Here is a 13,090-nt window from a genome sequence, read left to right on the forward strand (position 1 = left end):
TGGGCATGGGCTGAGACAGGAGCTCTGTTCTGGGGTAAGAGCTGGGCATTTCTGAGGATCAACCACAGAGGATCCCAGCGAAGGAAGGTGTCTCTGGCTTGTATGTCTCCAGCATTTACTCCAGGCTTGGGGCATCTCTGGGGAAGGGAGATCTTTCAAAGACAGGCAGATCCCCATGGCAGCCTCTGTCCAGGCTGATCCAAACTACAGAGGAACTCCACTGTGTACACGGGGAGCCTGAGCCAAGGTGGGAGACATGGGATTGCTCTGCAGCCCCGTAGTGCAGGCAGCTGAACTTTCCTTCCTTGCTCACCGACCTCTCCCTGTGCAGCGAGCATGACCTGGGTGAGGACATCTACGACTGTGTCCCGTGTGAAGATGAAGGAGATGACATTTATGAGGACATCATCAAGGTGGAGGTGCAGCAGCCCATGGTGAGCACCCCACCCTCACCCCCCAACCCTGCCACCCCCTCTTCCTCCCCCCCCTTGTTATGAGCAACTGAACCTTCCCATGGGAGCTGCCTGAATACAGACCCAGGTCCTCTGAACTCTCCCTGGGGGTGGGGCCACTCCCCTGCAGTGTCCTTGCAGCCCTGTTGAGACACTGTGAGGGGCTCCATGACTGTTGGGCTCCTCCAGCAGAGTGGTTATTTTCTTAGAAGGGTCATAGTCCTGCCTATCCAGAGAGCTTTAAAATAGTAACTCTGTATTCAGTCTAACACGGTGCACTCATCATTGTAACTCTTTGTGTGCACAATGAGGAGGCCGGTGCGGGCTCAGGCGGCCAGCTGCGCGCCTTTTATGTTGAAGGGTATTTATTTTCACGCAGCCTTGGCTAATGATCTTGCGGACGATGGTTTGTGCCAGCTCTGGCTTATTGCCAACAGCTGCTGTATGGAGGGTGGGGGTCTGCCTGGAGAGATCCAGGGAGGGGGCCCTGGAGGGGCAGGCCACAGCTCCCACGGACCCCTGCACTTCCCCAAGGTGGGCACCTTGCCACTTGTCAGTCGGCGGAGGCTTTTGACGCATGTGTGTTCCTGAAGGAGTGGGAAATTTATCAAAAGCCAATATTTCTGTCTCCCATCTGTGTGGGAGCCTCCAGCTGGTGGCAGAGAAACAAAAAGCCGGGAGAAGAATCCTAAAGAGCCCAGAAAGCCTTTCCCAGGCTGCCGGTGTCCTGCTGTGTCCCTGGCTTGGGAGGAGAGATGCGAGGCTATACTGGGGTATTGCAGCTCCTCACGGCACCCTTGAGAATGTGCACCTTCATCCCAAGCATCTAATGATTAGTCTTTCCCCATCACGCTCAGGGCTCTAGCGCGTGTGGGAGAGGCTTCACTAGTCAGCTCTGCTCCCCAGCCTTGCAGAGAGAGAGAGTATCTGATCAGGGCTTCCCCAGAGCTGGCCTGCTGTGGCCTAGGAAACCCCACCAGGTTGAGTAAGGCCTCTCTGAGGGTAAATATCAGTTCAGTATGCAGGCACAGTGGTTTGTGGGCATATCTGATGTGCCCAAGCTGTCCTGCTCTCCTGAGACTCCTGCAACAGTCCCAGGAGCCTGTCACTGTCCCTGGTCCTGAAGGACCCAGGACGGGAACATGTCTTGAAAGAAGACAGCCAGTGTTCTAATACCTAGCACTGGTGTTGGATCTCGTCTAGTCCATCCACAAAGGGGATGTAGGCTTGCTGTGAGGGGTCTCTGAGATAAAACAAAGGGTTTCCCACTTCTCATCCCGTCTGGGACTAGCTGTCTAAGAGTGAGGTCATTGGCTTCACTTGTGTATAGTGAGGTAAAGGCAGGCTCTGTTTTCAGAGTCCAGGCATGGGAGGGTCGGCAAGGGGACTCCAGCCTTATGCTGTGTCCTGACCGTTCCCCAGCGGGCTCTGGGAGGGGCTGTGACATGGCTGGGGCTGGGGCTGACAGTAGGGCGGGCTGTCGGTGGTGACCCTTAATTCCCAAGCATGGCTTGAGGACAATGGACACTGCTGACTGGTTCAATCTTGTTTGCTCCTCCATGCATTCAGATCAGATACATGCAGGTAAGTTGCAGGTAAGACCAGCTAGGTGGGTTCCTGCCGGCTTCCTTCCACCTGTTGGGAAGGTGTCAGAGGCCACAGAGAAAGTTAAGGACCATGTTGGTGAGACACGGTCAGGCACACAGGGTTGGAAAGGATCTTGGGCTGAGATCCCCCTCGTGGGCCTCAACCCTACCCTACTCCATGCTGCCTGAGATACCGATGGGCCTCACCAAGTCCTCGCGCCATGTTGCACAGTGCTTGGGAGTTGCTGTGATGCGGGGCAGAAGGGGCTCTTAGACCAGCAGGAGGGTAGCTAGGTGGGCATTTGTCCAGTATTGACTCTTCAGAGTCTTTGGGGCAGACCAGGCTCTCTGAGCTAAGTGACCCCAAAGAAAGCAGCTTTAAAGCTCATCACAGTCTCGCTCACTCCACCATGTCAGGCACTGTGCTCCCGCTGTAGAGGAATGTCCCCAGGTGACCCCCTGCTGAGCTGTTACCTCAGGCCTTCTGGTTGGAGGCCTTCAGCTCCTCAGGGAAGTCTGGCCTTTGGGGCATTTGGTGTTTGGAAGACAGAATGGGTCAGCTGTGGGTGTAGCTCCAAGGAGTTAGCCAATGCCAGCTGCTGGACAGGGCTGACCCACTCAAGCACGTGCCGTGAGCACACCTCACCTGAGGCTTTTGTTCCAATCTGGTGGGGACTCAAGGTGAGCGGGTACCCAGCAGTCTCTAAGCCTCGTGCCTTCCTTGCTGCTCTCAGTCCTCTTCTGGCCAAGTGCCTCGGTTTCCTCGAACACAGATAATGAGGAGGGACTGTGGCCTCACTGTATACTCAATAATTCTGCGACCACACTGGAAAGTTGTCATCCTGTTGTGTGGGCAGGTGGCCGGCAGTGGGTACCTGGATGGCCAGGTGGTGGGATCCTGGCTCACAGGCCATGTCTCCTCTAGAAAATGGGACTAACCGAGGACGACAAGAGGAGCTGCTGCTTGTTAGAGATTCAGGAGACCGAGGCCAAGTACTACCGCACCCTGGAGGACATTGAGAAGGTGAGACCCATTTCTCCTGGAAGCCCAGAGTGTTGAGGGTCTCAGCACCCGTTCCAGTTCTTTCTCTCTGGCTGTCAGGAGACACCCTGACCAAAAGGAGCTTGGAGAAGAGAGGAGTTCATTTCATCCTAACTTGATTACGGTCAGCGGAGGGAATTGGTGCAGGACCTCAAGCAGAAACCATGGAGAAAAGCTGTTTGCTGGCCCACGCAGGCTCGTGCTTAGCTAGATTTCTTGAACAGTCCAGGAGCACCTGACCAGGGGCTGGTGCTACTCACAGTGGGCTGGGTCCTCCTGCATCAGTGAATAATCAAGCCAGCCCCTATAGACATGCCCACAGGACAGTCTGAACTGGGCAGTCCCTCCATTAAAACCCCCTTCTGTGGCTCTAGACCAGCAGGTTTCAACCTGTGGGTCTTGACCCCTTTGGGGGGTCTCAATTCAGATATCCTGCATCATAACAGATATTTACCCTATGATTCATAGCAGTGGCAAAATTACAGTTATGAAGTAGCAGTGACATAATTTATGGTAGGGGCCACCACCTCATAGCTTGAGAAAGGTCGAGAACAACTGTAAGTGGACACAGCACACTGGGGCAGCAGCCCCTCCACCTTGCCATAATATTCCCACACAAAGGTGTCCCTCCTCTTCTGTGGAAAGGCTCCCAGACTCCCCTGCATTTCTTCTCGGTGTTTCCATCTGGGCCAGCCATGACTACTGCTCTGTTTTTGAGCATGTGAGGCCAGATCTTGAGCTAAGTTCTCTAAGTCTCCCCTTGCCCCACGGGTAGCCAGGAATGTAGCACATCGGGTGTGATAGGCCATGTGACTAGATGTCACCAAGGCCCTGAGTGCTGCCAGTATCCTACATCCATCTGCCTAGCCCCCATCACCATCCAGGAGGCCTTGCTTTTGAATCTTCCTGATGCATCTGTGTCCTTCTGGAAAGAACAGTACCACTGTCAGCTAAAATCCTCTTGGCTGTTCTCTGCTGTGGAGTTTGCCCCAGTGTCTTAGTTTCCACTGCTGTGAACAGACACCATGACCAAGGCAGCTCTTACAAGGATGACATTTAATTGAGGCGGGCTAACAGGTTCAGAGGTTCAGTCCATTATCATCAAGATGGGAACATGGTAGCACCCAGGCAGGCCTGGTGCAGACAGGAAATGGCTGGCTTCCAGGCAGCTAGGATGAGGGTCTTAAAGCTTAAGCCCACAGTGACACATTTCCTCCACCAAGGCCAAACCTATTCCAACAAGGCTGCACCTCTAACTAGTACCACTCCCTGGGTCAAGCACGTTCAAGCCAGTGGAGGCACAATGGTGAGTGGAGAGTCTCCAGCCGTGGTTCTGGTGTACTTCCCCTCGACCCAGGCTGGCCTTACTGTGACCTCCACAGAGCTGTGTTGTGGGCCTGGGTTCTGGTCTTGGTCCCAGCATGCCTTGCCTGCTGTGCAGACCCATACCCGTGCAATCACGCATTGCCTTCTTCATGTGCTGTCCAGTGAGTGCTGAGCCCTCCCTGTGCAGGGCAGCTTTGCTTTGACTGGAACGTGCCCTCCATACTGAGCGGCAACGTAACCTTCTTCCTTCAGAACTACATGGGTCCCTTGCGGCAGGTGCTGAGCCCCGTGGACATGGCCGCCATCTTCATCAACCTGGAGGTAAGCTTTCTGGCATGTTCCTGCCAGGTATGCCGCTGTCTCCTAAGACGGTATCCCCGGGGCTTTGCAGAACTTCATCCCTGCTGGTGCCCTGGCTGGCTTATGGTTGACAGACGGGAGGATAGCTTCCCAGCCCTGGAGACTCTCCTTCAGGAGGCAGTAGAGGTGATAATCTGGTGCGGCCTGAGAGCGTTCCTGCGACTTGCTATGGAAGTCGTTAGCTGTGCACAGACTCGCACAGCTCTGGAGCGGACTTGAGACCCACAGAACGATTAGCAAGGCTTCTGTTAGCACAGAGGGAAGTGTACCCCACCAGTGCTCTGCTCTGCAGGGGTCTGACCACTCATGTGCACCAGATGACTGTGCGTGAAGGTTAGCCTGTGGAGGCAGCTGGCTTACAACTCCAGATGCCACACATGGATGGATTGTCCCCTAGGGCATGCTGCTTGCTTCTGGCTCCTTACCACCTCCCATCGGCTCAGAGACCGAGGTTGGGGTTGGGGTTGGGTGTGTCTCACTCTCCCACACAGGGCTGACCAGTGCTCCTTTTACTGTCTAGGCCTCAGCCAGTACAGATGACTTGGGACAGAAAAGAAGTGGGAGGAGTAGAGGGGTGCTGAGTACCATAGTGTATCTGGGGTGGAACTTGAGGAAGCCGAGTGACTGCAGGTAGCGTCACTCTTCCGAGTAGCAGGGAGGCCACAAGGTTGCTACACTGCTCTCTCCATCTTCTGCCTTCAGGTCTGTCCTGAGGCAGCTGCCATCTGTCCCAGGGGCCGATTCTGGTCTGGGAGGCTTCCTACACTGCCTGGCCATCATGTGCTTCAGCGTCTCCATGTGCTAGCGGGGTCCAACCTGTGGCTGGGAGGCAGGGAGCTTATGGCTTAGGATGGCTTTGAATGCAGCCCAACACTAAACCTCAAACCTACTTAAAACGTTCTAAGGTTTGCTTTGCAGTTTTATATGTTTGTACTTGTGGGATTCTTGAGTGCTGACTCTGTTGATGGCACTGGGCTACAAGGTCAAAAAGGTAGACAGTCAGGTGGTGGTGTCCCACACCTTTAATTGCAGTATTTGGAAGACAGAGACAGGCAGATCTCTGAGTTCGAGGCCAGCCTCGACTCAGACCAGACTCTGGTCTCCAGAGTGAGTTCAGGACAACCAGGACTATTCAGAGAAACCCCACCTCGAAAACAAAACAAAACAAGCTAGACACACCTGCTAGAAACTTCTGGCTGAGTGATACAAGCCTTCGCAGGCTTAGGTGAGCACCCCACAGCACCTCTTGGGTGTGTTGGCCAGCGGGCCTGGCTGTGCACTGACCCTGCTTTCCCTTTAGGACCTCATCAAGGTGCACCACAGCTTTCTGCGAGCCATCGATGTGTCCATGATGGCTGGTGGCAGTACCCTGGCCAAGGTCTTCCTGGAGTTTAAGGAACGGTGAGTAACGGCTGGCTGGACCAGAGCCTCAGCTGCCCTCAAGGTTTGAAGTGTGAACCTGGAAACCAGCCAGGCAGGACGGCAGAGGCAGGGCAGGTCCCCGAGGTTCAGCCTCACATTCTTGGGACTGAGGCAGGGGGCCACTTGTCTCTGTATCCGTGTTCTTCCTTGTAATCAGAGTCACTAGCCACTGTTTCTCCATCACAGCTTGAAGGACTGGGATCCTCCAAGCCTCCGAGCCTCACTTCGATAGTAGGGACTTGTGGGGTCCCTGCAACTCTCTCTGCCTCTCTGGCTTATTGGGACTATAGTGACTAATGTTTGTAGCCACTAGGGCTAGAACTCAGGGAAGCCGTGTAGCTTAAGTTACTTGGTATGTTCTATTCATCCTTGACGTTCTGCAGGCCAAGCGGATTGGGGGATCGCAGGCAGTTGGGAAGGGGTGCCCACTCTTTGCTGGGATCAGAACTTGGTGTCCAGAAGCACAGCAGCCACACCTCTGTGCACGTGCCCTAGTTTTAGCCATGCCCTGTAGCTCTACAGCAGAGAGAGAGTCTGAAGTCGGTCCAGGGCAGAGGCAGAGACCCGTGCGCTCTACACCACAAGAGAGACCCACAGTTCCAGTGCCACAGCTCTAAATGTTTGAAGTGCCTCCTCTGGGGTGATGGGTCATTTGTCGTGTGCCCTGTCGTTGCTCCCCACCCCCGCCCCCAGTCTCGTTAAGAGCAGGGGTCAGATAGGGGTATACCATGGTGGGCTTGTGTTTCATGACGGACCAGTATTGTTTGAGATGCATGAGGTTAAGTTAGTGCCTCTGGAACCTTATTTCTAAGTTGTGGTGATTTTTTTTCTTATTTTTAATTATGTGTTTGTGGCGTCGGGAGGGGTTGGAGTATGTAGACAGGAGTGTCAGATGCCCATGGAGGGCAGAAAGCGTTATCAGATTCTCCTGGAGCTGGAGTTCTAAGTGGTTGTAAGCTACCCAACATGGGTGCCAGGAACTAACATGGTCCTCTGCTTGGTATGACACTTAACCCCTGAACTATCTCTCCAGGCCTAATATCTATCTATTTATCTATCTATCTATCTATCTATCTATCTATCTATCTATCTATCTATCTTTCTTTCTTTCTTTCTTTCTTTTTTTTTTTAAGATTTATTTATTATATGTAAGTACACTGTAGCTGTCTTCAGACACACCAGAAGAGAGCATCAGATCCCTTTACAGATAGTTGTGAGCCACCATGTGGTTGCTGGGGTTTGAACTCAGGACCTCTGGAAGAGCAGTCAGTGCTCTTAACCACTGAACCATCTCTCCAGCCCCTAATATTTTTCTTAATAGTACAAAATGTTTGTGTTTAAAATGGAGACCCATTACCTCCTACTTCCATAACCAACTTCCTGCAACACTCTCAGAATGAATCGTTCGTTCAGTTTTGAGAACAGTAAAACACGTCTATACTCAGTGCTTTGAAGCAATCTGTGCACAGACAGAAGGGATGGGGAGAGTGCAGGAAAGTCCCTGGTTGCTGCACCCAAGGCTTCACGCATCAGAAGCTGCAGGGTGTGGTTGCAGGGTGTTCCTAAACCTGACACAGGCAAGGGGGCAGGCGGAGCACCTAGAGGAGACAGCACAGAATCGTGCTGCACCATATCTGGACTCCATATGCTAAGCAAACACTCAGCCTCAGAGCTATATCCATCCCCAACCCCTTTAAGCCTGAACTCCTTAACTTCCCACTTCTGCTGGAACTGTAGCTATGTGTCTGTCAGGATAGGTAGGGCCAAACAAGGAACACTGCTAGAGTCATGTTTGTCAAGCTAGCGGTGCATGGTGCCAGGGCTCCTGCCTGCTGCCTTCTTCCTCTGCTTGAGTTTGGGAAGGGGTTGATTGTCACCGGGTCCCAAAACCTAGGTGTATTAGTTACTTTTTATTGCTGTGATAAACTATCATGAACCTGGCAACTTAGGAAAGTGTTTAATTGCTGTGATAAACTATCATGAACCTGGCAACTTAGGAAAGTGTTTAATTGAGCTATGATTCCCAGAGGGTTAGAGTTCATGATGTTGTAGCCACTGTTCTAAGGCTGGGAAGAGACACCTTGACCAAGGCATCTCATAAAAGAAAGCACTTCATCAGGGCTTACAGTTTCAGAGAGTTAGTCCATTGTCGTGGCAGGGAGCATGGTGGCACACAGGCAGACATGGTGTTGGAGAAGTGGCTTAGAGTTCTGCACGTCTACATCTGCAGGAAAAGACACCGGGCCTGGCTTAGGCTTTTGAAACTTCAAAGCATGCCCTCTAGTGACACATCTCCTCTAACAAGGCCACGCCCACTGATCCTTCTTAAGTAATACCACTCCTTGATGACTAAGCACTAAAATGGATGAGCTTGTGGGGGAACCGTTCTTATTCAAGCTACTATAATGGTGGAGCAAAGGCATGCTGGCAGGAGCAGTTCAGACCTCACATCTGGATCTGCAAGCAGGAAGCAAAGAGCACTAGGAAACAAAGCCCACTCCATCCCAGGAACTATAGCAAGTGCTTCTTCCAGAGTTGCTCCTGTTGCCCTAGAGGAGTCTGCTGCAAGGTTGTTAGAGTCGGGCTGGGGAGGATCCAGAGGGTCCTTCTCACAGTATTGGGGTGGGGTAAGGTGGGGCTGGGACACCAAGGATAAACCCAGCCTCCCTTCTTGCCATGCTTACACTCCTGAGAGAGCAGTAGTCTGGGGAGGCGTGGCTGCCGTCATGCCTGTCCTTGATCATATTGTCCGGTGGCACTGTGTCCTCTTTCAGGGCTCACGTGTGTTCGGTGAAATATGGGGGCGGGGGGGAGTCGTAGGCTAGCTGCCCTCTTGTCCTGAGAGTGCAGTGTTCTGGTCTGAAGGGATGTCATCCCCTGAGGATAGCACTTGGAGCCAGGTGATGACAAAGAGAAAAGGGTACGATACCGAAAAGATTCTGAATGGCAAGAGAGAGATGGCGACGTGTGGGCTATAGTGATGGGGGAGGGAGAGGAGCAGAGCTAAATAGGGCTGGCTAGGGCAGCTGGGACCCTGTTGCTTCTGGCTGCCACCCCTGATGTGGCACCAGAGGCTACCCCCAATTCGTGTGGCCCTAGGATGAGCCTGAGCCATGAATAGCCCCCACGCTAGGGCTGGAGGCGAGCGGAGAGCCACATTAGGCAGGACCTTCTCTCTGGTCAGGCGTTCCTCTCCAGAATAGAGGTAGAGTCATGGGTCATGACTTGAAGTAGGCCTGTGGGAGGTGATCTCCTTGGCTAGGGGAGTTGGGTAAACCTCCCTTGCCCTTAACCCGGTCATGTCAAGGGTAAGGGAAGTAGGGGGAGTTGGGAGAGGAGAGCCATTTGGGCAGTGACCCTGAAGCTCTCCAGCCTGCCTGAGAAGGAGTCAGGACATTGTTAACTGCATGCATTGTAGAGACCCATGGGTGTGCGTGTGTGTGCACATTGCTGGTGCAGTGTGGCACAGCTCATAGCAGCCATAACCTCTCACTTGACTGGTGCCCATGTGGTTGGCGCTGTGTACATGTTGCTGCATCTTCCTTAGGCTCCTGATCTACGGAGAGTACTGTAGCCACATGGAGCATGCTCAGAGCGCACTGAACCAGCTCCTCGCCAGCCGAGACGACTTCAGGCAGAAAGTGGAGGTAACGAGGCATCCTGGTACCCTGACTGGGCACAGCTGGCTAGCGGAGGCCCAAGGGACACCAACTTCCCTCAACACCCATCTTTTGTTTTGTGGCTCTTCTCCCATTTTGTTGGGCGATTTCCAGAATACATGTCCCAAGCCCTAATGCAGTCTAAGTCTTAGGGGCTGTGGAGGCCTGCGCAAGTCCATCTCAGTGAGTGACACTGGCAGACTAACAGGTCAAGCAGACGTGCATGATGCACTGGGCCTCCTTCTCGGGCCTTGGTTTACCTACCTTCGTCAGCTCCCCTGCCTCTCCCTTGAAAGCCTTCCTGGCTCTTCCTCACCTCCAGGTCCGGGAGACCCCCTGTCCTGTGTGCTTACGAAAGCTCTGTATTCAGAGCTTCAGCTCAGGTGCTGGTAGCAGGTGACGCTTGTTTCTCCCGTGCATGCACCCCAGGGGACCCTAGCTAACCTCAGAGCCTTGTGTGAGCCCCCTCCCCTCTTGGCTTCTCAGGGAGCAGATGGCGGGTCCACAGGCACTGTTGCATAGTGGGATGCCTCAGATCTCAGATCCCAGGGCCCCGTTGTGTTCCAGGACGTAAGGGTGGTATATCTTGCCCACATGGTGACACCCGTCTCATGCGTACTCTAGAAGACCGAGGATCTGGGGCTGAGGTCTCTTTCTCTGTGCGGCTGGCGGTGGGGGTTGGGTTCTCCCAGGGAGAGTACCCTTTATCCTCTTGCTTCTCTCTCCCCAGGAGTGCACACTCAAGGTCCAGGAGGGCAAGTTCAAGCTGCAAGATCTGCTGGTGGTGCCCATGCAGCGGGTGCTCAAGTACCACCTGTTGCTCAAGGTGAGGCCGTTGGCCTGCTCACTGTGCCCTCTGTCATGAGGCCGTCAGCCTGCTCACCATGCCCTCTGTCATGAGGCTGTCAGCCTGCTCACCGTGCCCTCTGTCATGAGGCCGTCAGCCTGCTCACCGTGCCCTCTGTCATGAGGCTGTCAGCCTGCTCACCGTGCCCTCTGTCATGAGGCTGTCGGCCTGCTCACCATGCCCTCTGTCGTGCCGGGCTCTGATGGCGTGGGCTTTGGCCCACAGACAGGGGACACACAGGCGCAGTACACACCACCAAGGGGTGTCATGGCAACTGGAAGGAAAAAATAAATTAGCAATATTAGGAAAGAGGGAAGAGACAGGGAAGCACCCTTGGACCAGGACGAGGAGAGCTCTTAATCGCTTGGTCTCTAAGCTTCCTTGACAAGCTCTTCTTTAAGGGATCCTCATGTCTGTTGGAGTTGGGCAGAGGGACTCCATCCTGGCCTGGTGGGTGGTTTTGTCCTGAGGGTCTTGCGGTGTGCACTGGGTAGGGGCAGGCATGGGACTGGGACCTTGAGGGTTCACCCCGGGTCCCCTCTCACTTCCATAGGAGCTCCTGAGCCATTCCGCAGACCGGCCTGAAAGACAACAGCTCAAAGAAGCACTGGAAGCCATGCAGGTAAGGGAATGAGGCAGAGCTGGGGGAGTTCAGACCGGTGTGCACGCGTTCCCGGATCCAAACCGAGCTCCTTGGCAATGCGATCCATTTGCTCAGGGTAACAGACAGGATACTGGGGGTGGGGTTAGACTTAAATGATGGTGGATGGAGCTGCAGGCTAGGCTGCTTTCACCGTGTGTCCAAAGTCTCCAACTTTTCTTGCCAGCAGTTGCCCTGGTCCCCACACTGTATTTCCAAACATCTACTGGGGCCATCAAAAGTTTTCGGACGCCAGCTCTATCCTGGGGTAGCTCTTTTCCTCCTGGGCTTCTGCTGCTGCAGGTCTGTCCCATGCCCTGCCCCATCACTCACTTGAGGGTTCCTTTTCACATGCTGGCTTTGAAGACCCCTGTTCAGCCATTCTGTGCCCCATGTGTGACAGTTCACTGCCTTTGGGAGCTCAGCACATCCCTGTCCTGCTCAGACACCTTTGTGGCTTCAACCGTGCTCTGAATCAGGCCAGGGTCATTGAAGATGTGTGTAACAGGACAGCCTGGGACTCTAGGGAAGCCAGACCACCTTTAGGTTCCTGGGCGTGCTCTATTCTTTCCCACCTACGGTGTGCTCAGGCCAAGTCCTCTTCCTCACTAATTTGCCTGTGGCCCACTCACCCTGGCTTTGCCATGAACTTGACACTGTCCAAGAAATTCACCTTCCAGACCCCTTAGCCCAGGGACTGTCAGGCTACCCCATAGCCATACCTGTTCCTCTCATAGATACCTGACTTAGACAGGGTGGAGTGCCTGCCAGGCTGGGTCCCTTTGGTACTACACTGTTAGAGAAGTGGTAGTTGCAGCATTGACTCCTGACACATGAGGAGTCTTCTGGTCTACGGACACCTTCTTTTCCCAAGACACCTCGTTTGAAGAGGGAGGAGACAGACCCAATGGGAAAGACATGCTCTCAAAGCTGCCTGGAGCTCTCTGTGAGAAGGCTTCATGCTGGAAAAGTTTGTACCAGTTTTAGGTATACTTAAACATGGCTGACACGCGGACCTCTGGCTGGCTCCCCTGGGGAACTGAGGTCACTGTAGCAGAGGGACCACATCTTCCCACTGCAGACACAATTGAGTGTCAGCCATTCCTGGGACATATTTGTAACTGAGATTCGTAGCTACAGGTGTGCCCTTAGCCCCAGCCTGGCCAGCAAGTGGCTTCTGGTCCCTTTGTGTAAAGTACCCTGAGGATATACAGCTCCTGACATTCCACAGAGGCTTTGTGACTCTGTGTCTTCTTATCAGCCAGCTCTTCAAACTTCAAAGTTTGGGAGGTATCCTGGTTTACTTTCTGTTACTGTGATAAACACCACAATCAAAAGCAACTTAGGGGAGAGAAAGCTTTTAGATTCCTTTCCCAGGTCACTGTCAGTCACGTAGGGAAATCAGGGGAAAGAATTCAAGGCAGAAACCACAGGACAGAAGGCTGCTTACTGACTCACTTCCTGGAGTGCTTAGCTAGTTCTCTAATACAGCCCACCTGCCTAGGAATGGCGCCACCTGCAGTGGGCAGTCCTCTCTCTTCTCTGTCATCAGTCAAAACTATCTCTCAGACAGGAACACAAAGACAGTGTGATCAATGCAGTTCTTCAACTGAGGTGCCCTCTATGAAAACTAACAACTACAGCAGGGAATCTAAAAGCCTTTAATGTCTCCAATGTAAAGCAGAAAATCACTCATCCAGTCAGTGTCTGAGCTGTCACTGCCCTGCAGCTAGGTTTCCCACAGGGTTGCATTACA

At 53.4% G+C, this 13,090-nt stretch overlaps 1 protein-coding gene across 3 annotated transcripts in view; it reads left to right on the forward strand.

The window, feature by feature from the left end:
* Nucleotides 1-13,090, forward strand: part of Vav2 (vav guanine nucleotide exchange factor 2) — a 168,381-nt gene that overhangs the window by 129,520 nt on the left and 25,771 nt on the right. For 2 of the 3 annotated variants that reach the window (XM_032902990.1, XM_032902991.1), the window contains exons 5-11: nt 332-434; nt 2,964-3,062; nt 4,659-4,727; nt 6,067-6,167; nt 9,736-9,835; nt 10,578-10,673; nt 11,248-11,316. In XM_032902990.1, the coding sequence (XP_032758881.1) occupies nt 332-434; nt 2,964-3,062; nt 4,659-4,727; nt 6,067-6,167; nt 9,736-9,835; nt 10,578-10,673; nt 11,248-11,316 (637 nt within the window). Of the gene's footprint in view, nt 1-331; nt 435-2,021; nt 2,037-2,963; nt 3,063-4,658; nt 4,728-6,066; nt 6,168-9,735; nt 9,836-10,577; nt 10,674-11,247; nt 11,317-13,090 lie in introns of all 3 variants that reach the window. The other variant, XM_032902989.1, reaches the window with a different exon arrangement.

This window comes from Rattus rattus, chromosome 5, assembly GCF_011064425.1.
Source record: "Rattus rattus isolate New Zealand chromosome 5, Rrattus_CSIRO_v1, whole genome shotgun sequence".
NCBI lineage: Eukaryota > Metazoa > Chordata > Mammalia > Rodentia > Muridae > Rattus > Rattus rattus.